This window comes from Seriola dumerili, unplaced genomic scaffold, assembly GCF_002260705.1.
Source record: "Seriola dumerili isolate Sdu_G_001 unplaced genomic scaffold, Sdu_1.0 BDQW01000202.1, whole genome shotgun sequence".
NCBI lineage: Eukaryota > Metazoa > Chordata > Actinopteri > Carangiformes > Carangidae > Seriola > Seriola dumerili.
The window spans coordinates 825,716-842,674 of NW_019174457.1; the positions used below are offsets into that span (position 1 = coordinate 825,716).

A 16,959-nucleotide genomic window follows, 5' to 3' on the forward strand; every position below is an offset into this window, starting at 1 on the left:
CACTAAATGTTGAGAGTCATTTGGGTATGTTATTTTTCAAATAAGACACACATTATTATCCACAGCCATAACGGTAGAGTTCCTATCAACTTCTGCCACCAACAAGATAAACTTTAAATTTGTCAATTTTATGTTAATTTGTAAAAGGGAAATGCTGCTTTTGTATGTGTTTATTGGGTTAAATCTCTTGCAAAATTATGGCAGAGATTAGAAGAAGGTGATTTGAATTCCTCTGCATATATACGTTAATATATAAAGTAGATCGATGAGCTGAATCAGTTCATATGTCATATAATCTGTTACCCACACTATATATGAAACCAATTAACAACTACTCCACCTGCATAATGACATTACTTAAATAGCTTATTTGACATAAAGCAGAACCAGTTGATCCTGACCGTGGATCTAAAAGAGAGAGTATAAGTATAATGGAGAAAAGAAAAAAGCATAAATAACTAGTTTTTTGATACCATGCATTTTACTGAATGTTAAGTACAGTATATTTTATATCTAAAGTCCCGTCATAATAAGTAAATAAATACCCCAAAAAAGAGCCTCCTTTGTACGCCCCCAGTCTGTATTTATATCAGATTAAAAGTGGAAGTCTTTTGTTTAGATAGAGCTGGATTTATGAATCATCATTTATATGCGAAATATTACATAAATGTGTAAATTTGGGTTCCAGTTTTATTTGAGTAAAACATGTTGCCCTCTGGTTCCAGAAACACTTCACATGCCTACTTTATGTGCAGCGAAGTTCCCACTTCATTAATCAGCAACGTTCTCCTGGGCGTCGAAACAAAATCTATGAATAAATTTATAGTTGATCATTTGATGATTAAAAGTTTTGAGGTAAGACAATAAATTCTTACGCTCTTATCCAATTAATAGATCTCCAACGTTGCAGGACCTTAGTCACAAACATAGTGGGGACACTTTTAATTTCTAATTCAATACAAAATATTATAAAATTAGACTCAAAAGTGGATGAATACGACCGTTCCAGGAACTTGTAAGCTTTAATAAAAGACCTTCCCCGTGATGAAATGCAGGAATGGATGCCTAGTCTTTGGCAGACGGGATGCAGGTGGAAGTTTATCAAGCGATAAGACTGAAGTCAGGTTCAAGTGAGCAAAGAAAATGGGGGATCACTTGGCTACATTCCAATTAAGGCGCTTTGCCCCCGAGGATACAGTGGAACAAATGGCTTTTTTAAGTAAGGCCTCACAGGCTTCTTTTTTTTTTTTTTTCCCACACTGTGCTCCTCTTCTCTCACCAGAAATGGAACACACTCATTAGTCAGTCTTCTTTCTTCCCTCACACAGACCTCTGTTCTCCACTGTTGTCACCTGTCACAGAAATCTTTTTTTTTTTGTTGTTCGTTGTTATAATCTTACATGTTTATTCGGAGGAGAATAATAGGCGGTCATCATTCGATCCTGCACAGTAAAAATCTCCCCCCCCCCCCCTTCCTTCCCTTCAGCTTCATCAGGGGCGGTCTGAAGGTACATTTGCCTTTTGAATTTGAGGGCTTTTCGATGACAGTGCGACTATGACTAGGCCGTGGCACCGCGCTCATATTCTTGGCGGCCAATGACGAACATTAAGTTCAGTTATTATATGTGTTTAATTGGATTGCCAGACACCTCCAGCTCAGCGTCTGAAAAATACCACGAAATTGAAAGTCATTTTTCGTGTTTCTGCAGAGACGCAGAGTGGCATCCCTCAGAAAATCCAAAGTGTCCTTCTGGCATTACTGTCCTCCAGATAAGCCGCTAGTTTTGGGCCAGACAGGTGGAGTCAGCTATTTTTAGCTGCTTAGTGTGCAGTTTCACGACATGGGAAAAAAAAAAGCTTATGAAGGAATTGCATTTAGAGTTTGTTCAGATGGCCAGGAAGAAGTCAGGATGAATAATCGCCACGGTAGAAGAAAAAAAAATGAACTGATAACTGGAAAGCATCGTGGGCATGATTTGACGTTATTGGAAGCGCGTATTTAAGCTGAAGGAAAACAGCGAGTGTTTACCAAATATTCCTCCTTTCCCTGCCAGCCCCTGAAGGCCTCGGCCGGCACATCTTCCCTTGCGTTCCTCCCCACTCAGTGAGTCAACAGATCGACAGCTGGGGAGTGAGAGCATGGAATCTCGTAGGGCTGAGGGTTCTTATGTGTAACATTTGGTGTCAGGCTTAGAATGCTTATTTAAATGATCTTGCTGGAAGCTCTGCAGAGCAAACGACGCTGGCTGAGTTAGCGCCGCGCCGCGCCGCACCGCGCTAGGAGCGCGTCTGCAGCGGGAATACATTGAATTTTAAGACCATGGCTCCGATGAAAACGCTTCGAGTCTTGATCTAATTACGTTTGGCCTTTTGTGTGTGAAGCACTCGAAGCCATGTCGAATACAGACTTTATGGAGTGTTTGTACACACACTTGTTGCCAAGAGTAATTATTGTGGAGGTGTATGCACAGAACATTTGTGTTGAATTATAGCGGCTTTAGATGGTTAAAAATTAGTTTTCTATAATAAGTATTTCCTACTATCGCAACATGAGATGCCGGCATCATACTTCATGCTGAATTAAAGTATTTAATGATGTACAGCCGTTACCAGCGGTTTTCTGTTTGTTGTTTATTATAAAACAAACCCTTCAAGTGATTTCAGTAAATGTGAATGTGATTTTTTTTTTCTCTGAGAATCATCAAATTAAAAAAAAAGCAGATCTTCGTAAGAAAGGGATAACAAATTATTATGATTCATGTTATCACCATACGATTCCACTAAGAATTGATTAATGATGATAATAATTTGAGTTTTTGGCTTCAGTCGCACTTTGATATCCAAGAATAAAACTTGCGCCCACATCTCAAATCAAATCAAGAAACTTTATTTGTCCCCAGGCGGGCAATTTTAAGAGGGCGTTATAGAGTAGATATTAAAACAGAAATTCAAAATACACAAAAAAGGGAACTTCCACAATCAGGCGCAAGACAAAACTGTTAAATATTACAAGGAAAGATAAAAAGAAAAAACAACATGAAAAAACATCAGTGCAAAAAAAACAACAAACAAAACAAAAAAATAAGAAATAAACCAATAAAAATTTATTAAAATATTACATTGAGGAATGACGATAACATGCGAGAATGACTTTATCAGTGCAAATAATAAATAAAAAGCAGCTCAAAGTGTGAGGGCACATCATTTTAAAACAATGACAGACTTTGACAAATAAAGCGTCCACTTACTGACCTTCTCCAGCAGCTTTAACCACATACATGTGTCATGACCACCTGTATTCATTCATGGTGTGACTGAGGTTCCACACTTCAACGAGGCAAACTCCAACCTGCAAAATGGGAAGACCATGAAGATGCAGCTCGAAAATAGTCTGACCACAAGTTTCTTATTAAGTGGATATGAGTTAGAATTTTTCATACAGTCAAATTAATGTTTTCCGAAAACTGAACTCGTGTAATAATTTATTCTTTCATTAACAATCGTATATTAATAAAAAGATGAATTCTGAATGTATTAACGGTGTCAACAGATATAAGGATATGTAATTTCTGAGTCAAAGCTGGTCAAGCAGACCTCAGATCGAGTTGAGATGCATGAGATAAAAGTATCTATCTATCTAATCTATCTATCTTATCTATTCTATACTATCTATCTATCTATCTATCTATCTAATCTATCTATCTATCTATCTATCTATCATTAGGTTACAGTAAGTTGAAAAACAGCAGGGTTGGAAAAAGTTTAGAAAATAATATGGCAGGCAGCAGTTAGTAAGCCAGAAAAAATGCAAGAGCCGACAAACAGTCTGCTCTCTCTTCAAATATCAGCCTAACTCATTTCATTTTCAGATAAAACATTTTCTTCCTCGTCCTGGAAACGTGCTAAATACGAGAACACAACGTCTTGAAGCTTCTCCGTCTGTCAGACGAATCAGACGCAGAGTGTGATTCTACAGACTCTATGATGCTTCTGTTAATAATTTTGGTTCGGTAGCAGTGTAACATTAGATGTCAGCAATGAGCTTGTTCAAGTGTCTGTTACTTGAATTCTCCGTATCTCTCTCTCTCTCTCTCTCTCTCTCTGCTTCTCTCTCTCTCTCAGGCACTCACAGAGGCTGGGTCTGCTGCTACAGATGCGCCTCCTGCATGAGCTGGTCCTGTACGACTCGCGTCGCATATGGGCAACCCTGGTTCTGTCCGTGCGCCACCTGTCCTTCCTGCTGCAGGACCATGCTTAGGACTTCCTGTCCGATCAAGGTTCAGAATAAACAACAGAAACACACTCGCAAAGAGGCTTGAAAAGAAAAAGTAGCCGCATCACACTTTCTTCCAATCTTTTTTTTTTTTTCATTATAGAAACCTATAAAAACCCTGTGAGGTGCTGTCCAGCTTCGTGCCTCAGACAATCAAAAAAAAAAAAAAAACCATCTAGAAACAGCCACCTTGCTCCTTTGCGTGATTTCGGCATTATACCTTGCTGCTTAATAGATATACGACGCCACAACAAAGGCCAGCTTTTCTTGGCCGAGTGCAACATTGTGCTCTGGGCAGGAAATCCTGTTGGCAGCAGAGCATAGGTTTACTCAGGCAGCTTTGGAGCCAGACGGTCCACTGGCAGCACTAAGTAGATGGCCAGTTGTTAATCCTTGGTTGGCTACAGAGCATTGAGAATGGAGGGAGGAAGGGAGGGAGGGAGAGAGAGGTATGAACAACATGAAGGCAAGCTTACTGTATTAAAATATTAAATGCAGTCAGCAAAGGGGACATCTCTGGCAGCTGTGTTTAAGGTGCTGATAGTGTAAAAAGCCGTCTTAGGAACAGAGTCTGCGGGAATAATATTCACTATCTGGCAGCCTCGCAATACCATCAGGGGCTAGTGGGAAGAAAAAAACAGGACTGAGATTTGATTGTAAACTACATATCAGTTTTGGAGTATTTTCGTTTCTCACTGCGGAGGAGCTGCCTTGTGTAACGAGTTGCTGGTGTAGCCGAATGCTGCTTTTGCTACAATAAAATATGAACCAATTCATATGTATGCTCTGTGTAACTTATCGGGGCATATGCAAGAGAGCTGCCCGTGCGCAGTCAGTTTTGGGTGCCCTCTTGAATTGCCTTTACTCACTATGCAGTGGATAGTTAAATGTAGAGACGGTTATTTGTATGGTGCTCTAGTGGAATAAAGTCCCTGTTGACGTACGGAGTCTGAGTGTGAATGTGTGTGTTGCGTGCTGTGTGTAGTGTCAAGTGTAGCGACAGAGTTGGTGCAGGGAAAGACATTTCATAATGGCTTTAGTACAGATACCACGACAAGCCTTGTTCTCAGAGGGACGTTCCGTGCACATGTGGGAAGTCTGGTCGGTTAATGAAAATCAAGTTGATGTGACTCAGGTGACACAGCTGGCAATCAGCGACGCCGGCTCTCCGCACTCCTACGGCGGTGGCTTCTCTGATGGCGTTACTCCGCTGACGGGTTGGTTGCTAGATGGCTTACTGCTCGCTCCCTCCTCTCCTACCTCTCCCTCCTCCTCCTCTCGTCCTTCCTCTTCTCCTCGTCGCCCAGGACGCCTGTGATGCGGAGGAAGTGTCAGCCTGCAGAGGGAACTGATTCCTGTCGGTTCCTGCCTCCACAGTCCTCTCGTGCGCGGTAGCAGCGATCCAGTCGTAAGTGTTTCTTAGTTGTTTCTGGAAGGCATACTGATGTTAGTTTCCGTCAGTGGACTCTTGTTGTGGAATCTTATTGTTTCACCTCTTTAATCGCCCGGCGTCTGATCTCAGAAGTCTTTGTGCGTTTGCAACGGCAGTACTTAAAAGCTTAATTATGGCAAAGGTAGGTTATCGCGCTGCGTTAAGAGGGTGACAACGAACTATCTAGTGTTCTCCAGGAAGAATCTACCCGGTTGTTATTATGCCGGCGAGGAGTTTTCAAAAAGTTGGTCGTCTGTCCATTCTCCTGAATTGCGCGGATAGATCGTCAGTTACGCCCGTCAGCAAATTCCTTCAAATCTGAGCAACAGAATTCACCGCGGACTCGAGGATGAATCCTGATTTCAGGATTTTGGCCGGTTCAAAGTTCAAAGGTCAACGGTCACGGTGGACATCAGTAACTCCTTCAAGGGAATCCTTCGAATGTTTGACACAAATGTGTCGCGGTTTGAGACGTGCTGACGGATAGGATCTGGAACGTGAGCTGAGATGTTGGTGGTAAAAGATAGTCACTGTGACCTGCACAAGAAATGTTTATTGGCCATAAACTATATGAATTCATATATTGATTATGACGCAATTAAACACAAAATCTGTCAAATTAAGTGCCGTAACTCACGAGAGGAGATTGTGACTCTTATTTTCCTGCAACCCTGGCTGCGTTGAGGAAGTGTAGTGTTGTTCTAGCTCAGGATAAGTGTACAGCTAAACAACAATTATTATTTTTCATTATTCAATACACTTGACAGTTATTTTTTTATTAAAAGATTGTTCAGTTGTATTAAAATTCAGAAAATAGTGGAAAAAATCATACATTATTTAACATAATTTATAATTGATTTTTTGTCTTTCCAACAGAGCTTTATATCTATAGAAACAGGAGAATATAACATTCGAGAAGTGATGGTTGTATTTCTCGGATCCGGTGCCGAATCACTGTATTTTTCCACTATGAAATTATAACTCAAAAAATGAGTGATTGTATGGAGATCTTATATTTTTTCACTGATAATGAATATTGTCTTTGAGTGACTCGGGCGGTTTTCAAGATCATACTCTGTAATTGGTGTCGGAGGTTTTTTAAATCTTGTTGGAGCTACTATAAAATACAGTTTAATTGAAAGGGAACTAAAAATAGACAGAGATTATTAGAAGAGCTCGAGATATTGTCTCTTTGATCATATCACATATTAGTGTTGGCTGCTTAAGTCGCGCTCATTTTTTTCATTTTTACATTTTTTTTTTTGCAAATATTGATTACACTGTCTGCAACTGTCGTGAGAATACACATTGTCTTTGAGGCTGGATGCCATCTGCCATTCTTTTCTTGTTTAATGTAATCACACCCTTCCCCAGGAGCCACATCTCTCAATCAGTTTGGGTCTTTTCGAAAAGGCCTCTCTTGGGCTGGTTTTGTCTTTTCAAGTCTTCGCCGGGATCATTAGAAACACACATAGCTTGAATGTTTTATGAGAGCCTTCACCTCTGCAGTGGAAGCAGCAGCAGCAGCAGCAGCTAGAATTGAAGATAACTCCCAACGGCTCTTCGTCTGGGTCGTGACAAGGTGACCAGGTAGGGGCTAATTATAGCGGATTCCTGCACTGCCTCAGTGAGTGGCATCGGGGAGGGACACTTGATAAAAGAGGAGAGGAAGAACAAAACACAACCAAAAACACTGAGCTGAAGAAGGCGGGAACAGCAGGGTGAATGGGGAGGAGGTCACGAGCGATCGCTTGTTTCAACTAGACATGACCGAGCCGTAGCTTTCTTCTTCTTTCACCCTCTCTCAGAGCAGAACCATGTACATTTTAAATAAATTATAATGTCCAACATATGGTGTAAAGGTAGATCCCTACTCTGTGGATTCAGCTTCCTCTTCCTTCTTCCTGCACAAAGTGAAATTTGGCATCTTGACCGCAGCACAGTGTGTGAGCAGGGCCTTAAAGAAAACACCGACGTCCTTGGAGCTGTCCACTTGTGATCGGATCGCTGAAGAATCACAAAATGCGAGTCAACCCCCGGGGTCTTCGCAAAGGATGCATCGACTCGCCGACTTCCAGGGGACAGCCCCGCTAATGCCTCAGCAGAGAGTCGACAAATCGAGGAAGAAGGGAAGGCAAGGAGGGAGGAAAACAGAACATTTTGTGCATCACATCAAGCCTGAAAGACTGTGGTTATGGTTCATCATCTACAAATGAATCAATACTTTTGTTTGCCCTTCAGACATCGTCCCTCACACCAACCCAACTCTTATTATTTTCCTTTTCACGGAGCTTATGCTTGCAAAACAATTTCAAAAACGAGCTCAGTTGACACCTGCTGCTTTACGAATTATTTTAGATCTATCCTGACAAACTGGGAGGCATTAATACGGCAAAAGTACAAAAGACGCTGTCAGAATACCTGAGCCCCCTCATTACTGTCACACTAATTTGTATGGTGTGAGCGGTACTTCACTGGATGTTCGGTCACGTCAAGCTCTGGAAAGCGCAGCCTTTAATGAAGTGCTTGGCAGGGAAGGAGAACTGCAAACAAACTTGTTAGATGAAGGCAGATTTAATAGGTGCAAATTTCAAAAGTGTCTCCCTCCTACTCTTCAGTCGCACAACGAGGTGATGTAAGCTCCGTTTGCAGAGAAGAGGATTCAGGATTCAGAGCAAACTCTTACCCGTGCTTCCTTTCATCCGGGGGGTGGGGGGGGCTCCTCTTGACGACTGACACTTGGAGATGAGATCCTTTCGTTTGGGGAACTATGTGAACCGCAACGAGCTGCACCTTTTCTCCCCTTCCTGTTCGTTAAGTGTAAAAAATGTGTCTTTGCTTATCTGGACAGCGTGTTCCAGCTGTCAGGTTTATAATGTGCTTTGTTGTGTTTGTCTGGGCAGGAAGCGGGGGGAGGGGGGGGCAGGGGAGAAACAAGTCAACAAAGTAGGTTTTCTTCCTAGTTTAACCCGTGGCTTTGATTATCTAAGGGCCCTGACACGCTAGTCTGACCTCAAGGGAATTGCATCGACAAAGGACAAGTATTGGCTCAAATAAGGGTCAGAAACATTTAGAGCTTGTACAAGTGGTGTTTGCAGTTGTTTATAAAGAAATTCAAGGTTGCACACGTGAAGAAAAGATTTGTATTTGTAAAAAAAAAAAAAAAAAATCTGTGAACAAATGAATTCAGTGCTGAAGTTACACAAAGACACAAAGAAGTGCTGTTGTGAAAAGCTGTGCACACATGCAAAGCAGAAACCTGCATGTAATTTGTGAATTTTTATTGAGGCTTAAAGTCGTGTGTACACGGGGCCCGGCTCCTCAGAAACCTGTGGGGGGGACGTCCATCTTTAAAAACAGTCCCGTCTTTACACCTGAATCTGAGTCCGGTCAGGAGGCAGGAGCTTCTGTTACCTTGAAAGTTGCAGTAGATTTTCAAGATGGATGACAGTGTGGGCTCTTCCAGCATCATCCAGCATAATTAAACTCCCACCTGGGTGGAACTGCGAAAACTTTTTCTCACCGTTTCTTTGTGTAACCCTCACAACTGATATAATTTATTCACAGATTTTATTTTTGTTTCTTTATCTTTAAAAAAAAAAAAAGGTTTAAAGGCTTTCCTTTCCTTCCCTTTTCCTTTCCTTCACTTTCCCTTTCCTTCACTTTTGTTTCCTTTCCTTGTCAAGCTGCACTGATTCATGTTTTTGGAATAACAGTGGATCACGTCAATGTGAAACATTTCACCGGTAAAGATCGTGCAGCACTTAGTTGCCCTCAGCTCTACGGAGCATTTTAGCTTCTTTTAAATCATTGTTTTGTTTGTCTGGCCCTGCAACCTCCGCTCTCATCAACCCTGTATTCAGCCGCAGAAGGCAAAAAAATAAAAGCTCTGATAAACTGACTGTACACTACCTGCTCAGCACTAAACGGCAGACAAATGTAGTGACTAGTTGGGAACAAAGTGGGGCATTTATCAGCTAAAGAGCCAGATATTTTTATTCCACTGAATGCTAATGTTCCTTCCTGTCTGCTGGATGTGTAAATAGGCGACTGCTTAGCTAATATGTTTGCCACAACAAATTCAGAAGATGACGATGCGTCAGTGACGGGTTTACAGGTTCCTCTGGTACTGAATATCAAGTGGGCAAAAAAAAACAAAAAACAAACCTGAAAGGATTCGGCATCGGATAAGAAATATGATTATGATAATCTGTTCATGGCACCCATTAGTTCAACCAAACAAACAAACAAACAAACAAACAAACAAACTAATAAATAAATAAATAAAAGCAGCTTTTCACAGTTTAAAAAGTTTGATAAAATCCTGTTTATTAATGTTTTACTGACATTTGACTTTTACTTTGAAGGATCATTCGTTTTATTAGTCATTGTGGAAGAAATAAAAACGTAATGTTAGTTAATTACTGTTTTCTATTCTTAGCAAAAAATACTTACTACGGGATACGCGGCCAGCGTTGTGTCCTGGAGTGGCCCCTCAGCACTCGGCTGCTGTGAACGCTCAGACGTGGCAAACAAGGAGAGAAAAAATATATCATCAATCATGAAAGCTGTGAGCCAGGAGGACAACTGAGCTATTACTCCATTCATCTCTTGCTATTTTATTCCTTTTACTCTTCTCCCCTCTCTCCGTCTGATTCCCTCCTCTGTCCACCTCCATCTCACTTTACCCCCCCCCCCCCCCTCACTCACAACCTTTTCCTCTGTTATCTCTTCCCCTTTCTGTCTGCACTCTGATTTGCTGGCGGTCCGGTTTCTGGCTCCCAGGTTTATATTAACATTTTGGGTGGACAGACTTTACTGTTGCCAGAGGACATAAAATCCTGGAGTCATCCTTTTGGCTGTTAATACAAGCATCTCATCTCATTTCATATGCACAGTGTATATATCTCAGGCAGCTGATTAAATAAACATCGTCTGTTGCATCATGGATGTAGCCTGTTTCCCCATTATTTTTTTTATTGAATGTACAATAAAGTGGAGGAAAGCACCGGGGCTATGATAAGACCTCCTAATGTACTCCTACCAAGGGTTTATAGATCTGTGTGAAATCTTTTGCAAGTAAATGTCCTTCTCCACCCTGATGGACAATCTTGGAAACTTACACACCCAAAGCAAATTCTACAGCTGGGTGAGCAGTAATGATCCCTCAAAAGGTATTGATGGTACAATAAAACTTACAATTTTACTTGAAGGCTGGGGATCTTATTGCTGAGAGAGAGAGAGAGAGAGAGAGACACCTCGCAGCCCATTAACGTCCGGTTAATTTATACCACACACAAAGATGAAATCTCGATTGGCGAGCGATGGAGCTCGAATTATCCGGGTGCGGGGGAAATTTAAAGGGAATCGTGTTATGTCATAATTGCTGCTGTCTTATCGGTGGATGATTGTATCTATAGATTTCTTTGCGGCTCAGTGATTTTTTTTTTTTTTTACGTTCTTCATTTATAGAGAAGAAAGAAGTGACCCAGAGTCTGGAGAACTACACCTCCAAGTGTCCGGGGGGAATGGAGGTCATCACCCTTCCCGACGGCCTGAAGCTCCCTCCGGTGCCTTTTACAAAGCTTCCCATTGTCCGGTAAGAGAAGAGTCTGACTGATTGTTACTTTTTCTGTATCTTGTCACATGTTGGCTTTATTTTTAACCAGGCTAAATATCATCCAGAATTAGAAATCTGGTGTAATTATACCATTGGTACATCAAAGTGTGGCAGTTAGTTAGCCGTTACTGCTAAACGGCTGTATAAAATTGGTGCTTTTAATTTCAATTGCTTTGAAGTGAGGCTTTCCATTAATCTTTCAGCGATGATTTAAAAACTGAGGTAAATTTGGTTTTTATCCTGTTTTTTAAAATTTTCTAATGGAATTTCATATTGTCAACAAACCCAAACAATGTTAGTCAGTCTGTCTCTCAATACTACCCAAATTCCTCAGCATGTCTGTGTCTTAAAATCTTAAAAAAAAATGTGTTATAATTATCTACTTTTATTAAAAAGAAAAATCCCAAACTGGAGTAAACAGGAGATTTGTTGAGGACAGTTTTTAGCCGTGGGTTCGTTGCTTTATTGAGTTTTTACAGCAGCAGAACGGTGTATGTGGGATCAGCTCGAAATAAGTGAGTGTGTGTGTCCATGATAATGAAGGAACTTTATAAAATATATATATATAGTAGATTGTTCCGATACTGATATAAGTATCGGAAAAGCCTCCGATACTAAATCGCGTATCGGCGAGTAAATGAGTCTTTGCACTGATCCGATACCACGTAATTGATAAATAAACTTTATTGTTTTGTGCTTGGAAAAAAAACGAAAGACATCTCTTCTTCTTTGCTGCTCTAAAACAGAAGCTCACACAGGGAAGGTTGTGCCGTGCAGGTAACGGCAACTACTGACTTTAGAGCGACGGCGAAGAATTGATTCCTGGTTAGTAGCGTAACGTTAGCCATTAGCAAAATGTCAGCAATTTGGCCACATGTTACACTGGGAAGTCCCACCAGTAAAAAAGGACAACTAGATTTATTTTTTATGACTGACAGTCAAATTAGATAATAAAAGAAAGATTCTACTTTTTATTTTTTTTATTTTTTAAATGCAATGGTATTTATACCGTCGTGTCTAAAAGATACGAGATTTTCAGACACATGACAACCTGAAAAACATTACATCTCGTTTCGCATTAACAGATCAGCGTCTTATTAATAACGATGCTTCTTTATTCCTTATGTGTAAGAAACGCTTTTTCTTCAGAGGCGTTTCAACATCAAACAGCTGTTTGGGAGCTCCACACCCACCTTTAATGACCCAGGCTTTTTGGGCTCATTATTTGTGAGCCGGTACTCTGATTGGCTGGCAGTAGAACTTCCCTTAAGAGAAATAATGGCCGCTCAAAACAAACCGACAATGGAGCCGTTTGATAAAACACACTGAAAAGTCACATTGAAAAGTTGTTGTGGCAGTGTGTATACCAGCTTTAATGCTTTTACAACACTTAAATAACTTCACTGACAGCGAAATCCAGCTCAAAGCGAGACAGATCTGCCTCAAGGCGAAAATGACCCCTGCACACTGCAGTTAGGAGGCAACTGTGGAGGCTGGAGAGCTGGAAACAAACCAAGAGAAGCCATGCATTGGCAATGAAGTAGATAAAAAAAAAATAAAATAAAAAATTACATCTTTCTCTCTATGTCATCGCAGGTTCGACCTTTTGATCACAGAAGTCATTAGTCACCAACCATAAATCCTTTTTATTATAATGTGTAATGTTTGAAATGTTAATGAGCAACAGTAACTGCAGGTTCTGATGTGCAGGAGTCTTTATCTGCTAGATTACACTGACAAGGTTCCTCTGACTGGATTAATAGCTCCTGCTCCCTAAAAGTGTGGAGTGTACTTTTATTTTTTTATTTTTTTATTGGTTTTTGCTCTTTACTTTTATGAAACTCTTGCAATATACTGTAAAAAAAAAAAAAATCATGAATATTCATCACAAGCACTCGGATTATATTGTTGTGAGACGATCGTGTTCGGGGGGGCAGAACTGATCTGTGTATAAAAATAAAAATGACACGAGCTCATGTCACTGATGTGCCTCCTCCTCCTTTGATGCCCAAACTCAGATCAGTGAAGCTGCTCAATCTGCCTGTCAGCCTGCGCCCCCACAAAGTGAAAGGCCTGCTGGGACAGAACATGTCCACCGCCAGCCCCTTCATCTACTCGCCCATCATCATGCACAACAGAGGAGAGGAGCGCTGCAAGAAGATAGGTGAGTCCAGAGAGAGTCGTCATGCTGCCAGTGACCGTAACATGATGTTGTTCTTCGTAACCTAAACACACTCGTATGCATACACGTGCAGAGAGAGAGAGCGACTTCTCTTTCTCTGATACCCTGACAGTACGATGATAAATACATTTATGGCTCTGTTAAAGCTAAACAATATTGTCATCACAAACAAAACATAAATTATTTACATTTTAATAATCAGAGCGTTCACAATGTGCACTCGAAACCAGCAGGGGAAGGCGCTTAGAGACAGCTCTCTCTCTCTCTCTCTCTCTCTCTCTCGTTGACTGTCTCTTCACTTCCCCGTTAGGGCTGAAAGTTGTGTTTACAACCACGAAAAGCAGCAGCTGAGAAACCGAACGTAGTGACGCGGTTTGTCCGTCTGTTTATCGTTTATCGATCTGCTCCGCTCTGCTTCAGTGAGTGACAGTCAGCTGGTCGTGGTATGTGTGTGTGTGTGTGTGTGTGTGCACGCGAGTCAGTGTTGCAAGTGTCATTTATATGCTGATGATGCCGACATGAAATTATGGCAGGGCAAGTTAATTGAAATATTTATTTAGTAAATAATAAAACAAGCTAAATATCGTCTTGACATCGGAAAAGTTAAGTTATCTGCGATCGCTCTGACGATCGGGGATCGGCACAACCCTAATGGCTACTGCCATTTCAGATGAAAGGCTATCGTGACAGAAAGTTTGTCGACTTCTCTGATTTCAGGTGAGTGGATTATAACTGGAATAGAGTTGTGAGGTGATGGTTCGGGAAGTTTTTTTCCACCTCTCTGATTTCACATTACAGGTTTTTCTTTAACAAACTTCCTCAGTATAGAAGCACACGACTCTCTCAGATGATGTAATGATTTACTGTGTAAAAACACTGCACAAAATGCACCTTGGGAGTCGTTCAGTTTACAGGTACAGTTACGTTTACTTATTTGGCAGAAGATTTTATCCAAAGCGACTTACAAGTGAGGGTCAACACTAAAGGCTCAGTGCAGCAGGAGACCTTGGTGTAAGCGCTAAGTGCGACATCTATTCAATAAGCGCACTGGAATAGTTGTCATGTTTTTACGTACACGGGCTTGTACATTTGATATCGATCTGATTTTAAAGAGGCAGACATTTTCCGGATTGAATCGGTACAAGAGATGAACAACAGCATTAGAAAATGTTATCCGATGGATCCAACTGGGGAAAATGAATGGACTTTTTCTTCCACAACATCCTCCCACTTCACAACGATATAGTAGGGGTGTAACGATTCAGAAACCAAGATACAAACACCAATGATTTGGGTCACGACACCAGAAGACAAATCCTCTATGATATGGTTGACCATCCGTCTCCAAACTATAAAAATGAGGCATGTACTGCAGCCACCTCAGGTTAGATTAAAGTCAGGTCAGGAATACTTTACAATTTCTCACTTTAAAACTCATTAGTTTCTTCTTACTTTCTTCTATCACTCACAGCAGGGTGTCTCAGAGCTTTACAAAAGCAGCTGAGGTTCTTGAAGATGTTTGATCCGAACTGAATCGTCTGATCAGAACTGACGAGGCCTTTCGGATGAGAGCGTCTGCAAGAATCTCAAGCAAGTCCAGTTCCCTTTTGTTAAAGCTCTAAGAGAAACCATGACCTGGACGACTGAGACTCTTCACAGACTGTTAGCAGGAGAGTCTGTGTTCTTGGAAATATTCCAGTTCCCTTTTTATTGATCTTGATAATGTCCGATCACGGCAGACAGGACAGATTCCTTATGGAGACGACTCCAGCGAGTGCAGTCTCTCCACTCTGGGCCTTATTTTTTGTTGACTTGTCAAACTACACGAGTGCACAATTAGTTTTTACAATTGCACATGAATTATAGCTGAAAGGTAATGGCCAGCTGCTGTGATTTCTCTAATGATACGCCTGCAATTACTGTACATCAGCAGTCTGCACAAGCTGAATGTATATTTAATTCGAGGTCGTTATTCAAATCTGAAATGTTTTTTTAATTAATTTTCCACCTGAATATAGTAATGTATTCCAGAGGTACATTTACCAGTGAATAGCTGATTTTTTTGGGGGGGGGGTGTATTTGTGATCTTTACTGGGTGTAAGCTGCATGTAACAGCCAGGGCCAGAGGCGTCCGTCTGTCCCCTACTCATGAGTGTGATGTCTCAGTAACGCCGTGAGGTAAATTCTTCAAATGCGGTACAAACTTTCACTTGGACTCAAGGTGGAACTGATTGGATTTTGTTGGTCAAAGGTCAAAGGTCAAAGGTGGCCTCGCAAAACACAATTTTCGCCTTGTGAACGCCATATCTCGGGAACTCCTCGAGTTAAATCTCCTGCAAATTTGGCGCCAATGTCCATTTGTACTTGAGGATGAACTGATTTGATTTTACTGGTCAAAGGTCAAAGGTCACTTCAAATGTCGAGGTCACAAAATCTCACAAAATAGGTTTTGGACCATAACTCACAAATTCATCCAGCAATTATGACACAATTGAACACACGGATAAAATGATAAAGGAGGGACATTTCATATCCAAAAAGGTCAAAGGTCAACTTCAATGCGACGTCTTAATGTTCTGCAAAAAACACTTTTCCCCGTATTTCAACGCTGTACCACAGGACGGGGAGATTGTGACCATATTTCCTGCAGCTTTGCTGGTTGTCGGAGGCGTACAACAGTGAGGTGATGATTCCAGTCAGGCAAACACAGAGATAATACACATAAAATATCAGATTTAAAATCATCATTTGAACTCTACGTATTGGTTTAAGAAATTCTTCTTTACATTAGCTCAGGCCCAAAACAGTTAGTATCCTTCCCTGTGTTTCCTTTAATTATTATATGTGCCGTGTGATGCACCTCACGATGAGCCGTGGTTAATGTCTCTTTTAATTTAAAAGTTTCCTTAGTTTCTCAGATTAAATTTATCTCATTTAGATTCATCCGCTGACTGTGATTCCTTCATCAGACAGACAAACGAGTCAGCGGCATTAAAAAAACAAAACAAACAAATGAATAAATAAAATAAAAAATTGCCTGCCTTCCTGTCATGGTGTCCTTGTAAACAAAGCCTACCTTAACTAGTCCAGTGTTGAATTAATGACTGCCTCTCATGAATGCCCTCACCGCCTAAGAAACATACAGCATATTCATCACTTGGTATGTAAGCGGCAGCAACAGGCTCAAGGCCACGCTGGAATCAATCACCGCCGTCCTGACTGGAAATCTGCTCCGTGAAAAACTACAGCTTGTTTGCGTTGTGTCTGGAGTGAATCCATTTCAGAGGTTTATGAAATCCCCGACGCAGAGTCATCAAACAAAGTCCAATTTAATATTGTATTTGAGCCACGGTGAGAAAGTGAGTGCGGCCGTCCATTGGCTGTGTGTGTGTGTGTGTGTGTGTGTGTGTGTGTGTGTGTGTGTGTGTGTGTGTGTGTGTGTGTGTGTGTGT

General features: G+C 41.1%; 1 protein-coding gene across 3 annotated transcripts in view; it reads left to right on the top strand.

Moving 5' to 3' along the window:
• Positions 1 to 16,959, top strand: part of trappc9 (trafficking protein particle complex 9) — a 203,777-nt gene that overhangs the window by 21,027 nt on the left and 165,791 nt on the right. For all 3 annotated transcript variants that reach the window (XM_022753974.1, XM_022753976.1, XM_022753975.1), the window contains 2 exons: positions 11,178 to 11,304; positions 13,344 to 13,489. In XM_022753974.1, coding sequence (XP_022609695.1) covers positions 11,178 to 11,304; positions 13,344 to 13,489 — 273 coding nt within the window. The remainder of the gene's footprint in view (positions 1 to 11,177; positions 11,305 to 13,343; positions 13,490 to 16,959) is intronic.